This window comes from Centroberyx affinis, unplaced genomic scaffold (genome assembly GCF_046629955.1).
Source record: "Centroberyx affinis isolate AG114_WGS23_722 - 3 ecotype Tasmania unplaced genomic scaffold, CSIRO-AGI_Caff_v1 ptg008327l_1, whole genome shotgun sequence".
In the NCBI taxonomy this organism is placed as follows: Eukaryota; Metazoa; Chordata; class Actinopteri; order Beryciformes; family Berycidae; genus Centroberyx; species Centroberyx affinis.
In genome coordinates, this window is record NW_027284140.1 from 359066 (window position 1) to 365912 (window position 6847).

The 6847-nt window shown below is 41.2% G+C and overlaps 1 protein-coding gene across 1 annotated transcript in view; it reads left to right on the top strand.

The window, feature by feature from the left end:
• Nucleotides 1-6398, top strand: part of LOC139640085 (kinesin-like protein KIF21A) — a 49983-nt gene extending 43585 nt beyond the window's left edge. The window contains exons 27-33 of the mRNA XM_071514249.1: nucleotides 8-92; nucleotides 324-413; nucleotides 525-683; nucleotides 1173-1290; nucleotides 1448-1618; nucleotides 2472-2671; nucleotides 3153-6398. Of these exons, the coding sequence (XP_071370350.1) occupies nucleotides 8-92; nucleotides 324-413; nucleotides 525-683; nucleotides 1173-1290; nucleotides 1448-1618; nucleotides 2472-2671; nucleotides 3153-3210 (881 nt within the window). The 3' untranslated portion in view covers nucleotides 3211-6398. The remainder of the gene's footprint in view (nucleotides 1-7; nucleotides 93-323; nucleotides 414-524; nucleotides 684-1172; nucleotides 1291-1447; nucleotides 1619-2471; nucleotides 2672-3152) is intronic.
• Nucleotides 6399-6847: the final 449 nt, after the last annotated feature.

Below are 6847 nucleotides of genomic sequence, written 5' to 3' on the forward strand. Positions count from 1 at the left end.
TTCTCAGACCGTACATGTAAGGTGTGGAACTTGGTGACAGGTCAGGAGATCATGTCTCTAGGGGAGCATCCCAGCAGCGTCGTCTCAGTCAGGTACGGCTCTTTAGCTTCATACTGGCTTCAATCATTCATTTTTGATAACTCACAAAACAGATATTCAGACATAGAATTAGAAAATACTATTGTCTATCTATCTATCTATCTATCTATCTATCTATCTATCTGTCTGTCTGTCTGTCTATCTATCTATCTATCTATCTATCTATCTAGTCAAGTGCTGTCGATTTTATCTGTCTTCCCTGTCTTTTTGTTGTCGTGTTACAGGTACAGTTCCAGCCTCGTCTTCACTGTTTCCACCGCCTACATCAAAGTCTGGGACATACGAGACTCTGCCAAGTGTATACGCACACTCACGTGAGTGCACACACACTCATACCCATGCCCATATGTGTTTGTATCTGTGTGTGTGTGTGTGTGTGTGTGTGTCTATGTCCCTCTAAGTATAATTTCTGTTGTGTATGTTAGGTCGTCAGGCCAGGTGAGTTCGGGGGACAGCTGTTCCTCTCTGAGGAGTTTGACCATCCCACCAGGAGAGAGCCAGATCAACCAGATCGCCCTCAACCCCTCCGGCTCCTTCCTGTACGCTGCTGCTGGCAACGCTGTGCGCATGTGGGACCTCCGCAAGTAAGCCCACACACACAGTAATACTGTTTTATCGATAAGACAATGAAATGCAGATTGGAGTTAGACAAACATTTCTCAGAGGCAGATCTGCTCTGGAGGCAGAAATAATCTCATTGGTTGAGTTAAAGCTCAGTGGGCAGAGGCAAAGGGCCACAGTTTCTCTGCCTAAGTAAGGTTAGACTGAAGCCCACTGAAAAAGGCATAAAATAAGAAGAGGAAGCTAATATTATGAAGCCTAGCGGTCTGGCTTGCAACTGAAAAAATGTAAGTCAATCAAATCAGTTTCCATTGCAAAACCTTTATTTAAAAATAGTAACAGTGAATGAGGTGGGACCGCCACAAGTAAGGAGGGGACTTGAGAAGCTAATCCACTGTCATTCAACACTTTAAAGTCTACCAGTGAAAGAAGTAGTGGTAAGAATAGCAGTGCTGGTTAATAATAATAAAAAAAACAAAAAAACAATAAATTTTGTTTTTTTCTTTGTGAAGGTTTGTGTCCACAGGGAAGCTGACTGGTCATTTGGGACCTGTCATGTGTCTGACTGTTGATCAGTTGGGTAATGGACAGGACATCGTGCTCACTGGCTCCAAGGACCATCATATTAAAGTAAGAGCCTGTACACACACACATACACACACAAACACACACACACAAATACACACTAACCAATACACATGTGCCTGTGTGTACGCAAATATATGAACTAAACCAATAAACTAACCCAGATATGTTTGTGTGTGTGTGTGTGGGTGTGTGTGTCCAGATGTTTGAAGTGGCGGAGGGGGCCCAGGGCAGCATCAGCTCCAGCCACAGCTTTGACCCCGGCCATCAGGACAGTGTGGAGTCTCTTGCTGTGCACAGAGACGTTTTCTACAGCGGCTCCAGAGACTACTACATCAAGAAGTGGGACCTGGCCAGCAAACGACTGCTACAGGTAGGCGGATGTGATAGAAACGAGATAAAAACATCTCACTTTGGTAAGAACGTGCTTCATGTTTCAGCATGCACTGCAGTTCTCAGTATTGATATATATAGTTGACCAATAATGAGTTCCTATAGAGATACAGTATATGCACTAAAACATGGGAATGCTCCAAAGTGAAACATCACTTTAAAGGAGATAACAGACAGAAGATGGAAGAAGACTGAGGAAAATGTTCAGTACACCTCTGAATTCCTCTCTGCTCAATTTCTGTCACTGGGCATTTGGCCCATTACACAAACCCAATGTTAAGCTCCACCTTTCAACAAAACTCCCATCCATATTTCCCTTTTCATCAGAGCCGTTTGCCCTGAATTATTATTAATAACCGGAAAACTTGGATGGCAAAATATAGATGGCAGTGACTTCTTTTCTTCATTCATTCATTCATTCATTCATTCATTCATTCATTCATCCATTCATGAGTGTGGCATTCATCATCTTGGAAGGTCAGCTAGGCTAACTAGCTAACCTAGATAACTTAGTACAGCTGGATTGCATTTTATTCCAGTTAACAGCAAGAGCGCTAGGCGTGATAATATTAGCTTTTACCTTTGTTACCACTTGCCATTTTCACTGGGTCTATTTATCCAGAAAAAAATGTGTTATAACCAGAAAAAACTGTGTTCTTTTGTCTCCACTCACTGAGGTTTAATTCAACTGTTCATATTATTTCTGCCTCTGAGAAATGTTTGTATAACTAAAACTCCAATCTGCTATTTGACTACTCCATTGCTAAGTGCATGCATAATTATTCTTTCCTGCTTGTGTCCTCCACTAACCGAGTGTTGCTTGGTGTCTGCAGCAGTCTGTCAGTGCCCAGGCGGACTGGGTGAGCGCTCTGGGTGTGGTGCCCGGCTGCCCCGTGCTGCTCAGCGGCTGCAGAGGGGGGCTGCTGCGCCTCTGGCACGCCAACACGCTGGCGCCGCTCGGCGAGGTCCGGGGACACGACAGCCCCATCAACGGCCTGGCCACCAACAGCAGCCAGCTCTTCACCGCCTCCGAGTGAGTCGCACAAATATTCGTTTCAATATTATGAGGGATTTTCTCACTGCTTTCAAGTCAGTTGTGAGGCTGTATTATAGTTCCAGCAAATAATTCCAGTAGAGTTGAATGGAAAAAAGTGTGGGAACTCTGGGATTGAAATTCTAGCAGTTCATGATTCAATCAACTCTGATATGTTTAGAAAACGTCCTATAAGCGCTATATTGCATTCAAAAAAGATAGTGAAAAGTGGGAGCCCTTGACTTTTGCCACATGTTATTTCTTCCTTCTCTTTTACATTTTTTCTGTCTCTCAAATGAAGGAAAAAATGCCTAAAAAAATCTTTGAAAACAAATTCAAACGAAGTTCACTGGGATTATTCTTGCTAAAAACAGATGAATGTATCTGATCACCAATAGAACAATAGAGAAATCTTTACACTGACTATGTTGGCTATTATGATCTGTTGTGTGTGAACTTTCCCTATGTGTGTGTTTGACAGTGACCGGACAGTGAAGATTTGGGAAGCCAAGGGATCTCTGGAGGAAGGAGTCCACTGACACTGAATCCTCATCAGTATAGGAGCGGACTGTTAAATCTCTCATATCCACTGACCTGCAACCAGTAAAAAACAAATCTTCCGTAAAAAACGACTGAACATCACTTCATAAATTCGACCACCTTTGACATGGGATGGGAACCCAAAGTTGGTCTTGGGCCTGAAAGAGGCTCTATACTCCTTAGGTCCCAGGCTGAAAAGCACCTTTCGCCGAAGCACTTCTCTTGACGTTGAAGGGAAGAAAGGAAACAAAACGGATCCATCACAGACGTTCGAGAGGAATCAGTTTCAGGGAATCCCACTGTAACTTCATCAAAAGTGACATTTCAGATCAAGATTACCCAGTACAAGCCCAGTGGAGGGCTCACAAGTCTCCAATACCGCTCCCAGGACAGCAGAAGAGCTGCAGCGGACAGCGTTTTCATAATCGTGGGACAAGCCATGGGACGTACCAAACTGCTTTTATTCAAATATCAGAAAGAGTGGCTTGTGGATTCATGTTAATGGAGCCAACTGAGCTGTTTCCGTGCATTAAAACTTGACTCGACATTCCTCGAGCTCAGTCCAGCGCAAGACAACATGGATACCTTCTATGCATATATTGAACGCTATGGGAGCTGCTGAGAAAATAAGAAAAACAAAGAGAAAAACAAAACAAAACCAAGAGATATCATATTTTAAAATCAGGTTTTTTGATGGAACGCCATGCTTCCACGCACCATCTCTACTTGGAAAATCGTTAAAAAAAAAGACCGCTGAAAGAGTCCGTGTCTCAAGACAAATGAAAGTGTTTCTGAGTCTTCTTGTGTATTCAGTTCTCCTATCTCCTACCAGCAATAACTGTGAGTCTATCCTGACTGTTCAGATGACGTGTGACGTGTCGGTGTTTTTTTTTTTCGTGTCTTCCTGTCGTTGCTCTACAGGTCTTTTAGGGTGTGTGTGTGTGTTCTCCATAACCAAGGACCAAATAACTACTGAAACTGTGTAAGGTCTTATTCTTCAGCTGTTACTGCCAAAGCCTCCAGTGGAACATAAGAGGCCCTCGAAATAAATGATATCATGCTCATTTTACAGGGTTCCTACACATTTTCCAGTTCAGATTTCTGTACGTTTTACAGACTTTAATTTGTTGATTTGAAGATTTTAGTCAGACAAATGCAATGTCCCTGTCAACTAGGCCAAGTTGTAGATGCTGGCTATGACTTTTCAGGACTTTATACAATTCCCAAGCTTTTCAAGACCAAGAAATGATTTAGTTTAGTTATTTAAATATCCATACTTCTCTGGAAATGTGTAGGGACCCTGATTTTATCTGTAAGTTAACTTGTGGAACCCCTGAAAAAATCACTATTACACCCAGATCCGAAAAAACACTAAACAATATGGATGTCTTGATGTTTTGCAGTATTTATTTTGGACAATAACAGTCCAAACCTCCGAATGCTTTTTCAATATTTCAGCCTGGGGAGAGGGGGGGCTTTCCTTGTGGTCAGTGATGTGCGGTCATGGTGGCAGACAGTAGCTGTATTTCTGGAGTCAGTATCTGGTTCATGTCACATAGGTCAGGGAAAAGTTTCCCAAATCAAATCAACTGTAGCCTTAAGTCGTGTTTTTGCTGCCTGTGCTGACTGTCTTCTCTCCCTCCACCGTACGCCCCCCTCTGTCTCCTATAACCTGAGTCTCCCAGGGCTGCCAAGTGTATTTTCTCACTTCCAGGTTTTGGTTTCTTCACATGAAAAGGTTACCCAGCGAGTATTTACTTTTTTATGACCTTTAGTAGCTGTGCAAGAGTTTTTCAAATAAAAGTACTGCTTTGGCTGCGAGTGTTTTGGGAAACATTTGCCAAAGCCCTGTAGCCTGCAGTCAGCAGCATAACTATTGGTGCAGTGAGCTGAAGTTGGCTTTTTGTTATTTTCAGTATTTCAGCATTGGTTAATGAGACGGCTAACGAAGAGCAGTCATCAAAACAAAAAGTATTTTGATGCATATTCATCCTTTAAATACAGATTACACTTCAGAGTTAACAGCAAAACTAAACTCACTGGCCCAATATTTATTTCTTTTGACTACATGAAGCTATGAGATAGATCAGTCTTTGTAATCACAACAATGTGAATGTAAATTAATTCATGTTGACGGAATCAAGCACCTTGTTATCTATCTGTAAGTCATGAAATACAGTTTTGCGTACGGATTTTTGTGAACGTATCTATTCCTGAACGATGTGTGTGTGTGTGTGTGTGTGTGTGTGTGTTCCAATCAAATGATGTGATGAATTCAACTCATTCCGTTGTCCATTCGAATACTGTTCACCTCTGCAGTCTTACTTCTGTATCTTTAAATTGAACACATGCTGCATCTGAGCAGTCAAAGCATCATTCAGTCTCTTAATTTGAGTCTAAACTGTTTCTATTTATTTGTGTTTTATCATGAAATCTCCAAAGTTTTTGATCTTTGATTTTGTTGTTGTGTCTTTCAAATGGCTTTCTTGTCAATCAGCAGAAGAGATTTTGATCTTTTCATCTAAGGCCTCTGGTATCCTAGCAACATAGACGATGGACTGCACAGAAATTATGGGATGGATTTCTCCATAATCCGAGGTGTATTATTATGAGTGCCTGTGATAAATGTTATACTGTAGATAGTGACTGCAGTATCACTACCTGATAAATGTGGACTAGTCCCCATTAAAAAGTCAGATGTTTTAGAAGCTGAACTAATTTATCATGAACTGGGAAACCATTGGAAAAGCACTTGCTGCTCTGGTTTGGTTGTTTTGATATCGGAGGCAGAGGTTGTTAATAATGCTAGAGGAGTCAATGGGTCTACAAAAGATTGCACTGAAAAATCACATTTAGCAACTTTTAAATAGTTTCCCAATTGTTTCACAACACAGTAGGACTGGAATAAGGTGAGTTAGCGAAATTGGTTTTCAGCCCCATTGACTTTCACTGGCATTAAGGAAGGTGTCTATTGTCTCAAAAACCAAAACACTGATGCAAATACTGTTTGAGCTGTAAAGATTCCTAGTTCATGATAAACCTGAATTTTCCCATTAATCTCAGTGTTGGGGTTATTTGGGGATTTAAACTGTAAATATACAGCTACGTATGTGTAAATAGGAAACTCGTTTTTCTTCCTGCTGATGTTCTTGTGCACAAACTCCGACTTTCTAGTGATTCAAATGTCAGATGCAGTGTGGAAATAAATTTCATCTGTCAAAAGGAATTCTGTCTTTCTTTCTTTCCTTCTTCTGTCTTTCTTGTATTGATGCCTTACGACCACACGGTGGTGATACAGTATAATAATATAGTCTTGACACCATGCTTGTGAAATTAAATAAATTAAACATTGGAGTAACAAAGTGTATTTGAACCTGGCAGATCTGTTGTGGTGAACATTGCATTTCCCCAGCATGTTTTACACACAACTGCTTTGAGGGCAAGGCAAATATCAAAAAACTACAAGATCACCTATAACTTGGTGAATCATTTCTATCCTAATTGAAATTCTCTCTTCCAGGATGACAACGCCCACCCACATCCACAGGTCATGAATACCTCATTAAAATGATAGAACACCATAAAACATGTCTATTTCAGTCAGCAGATCTTAACCCAAGTTAACACAAGCAGTAT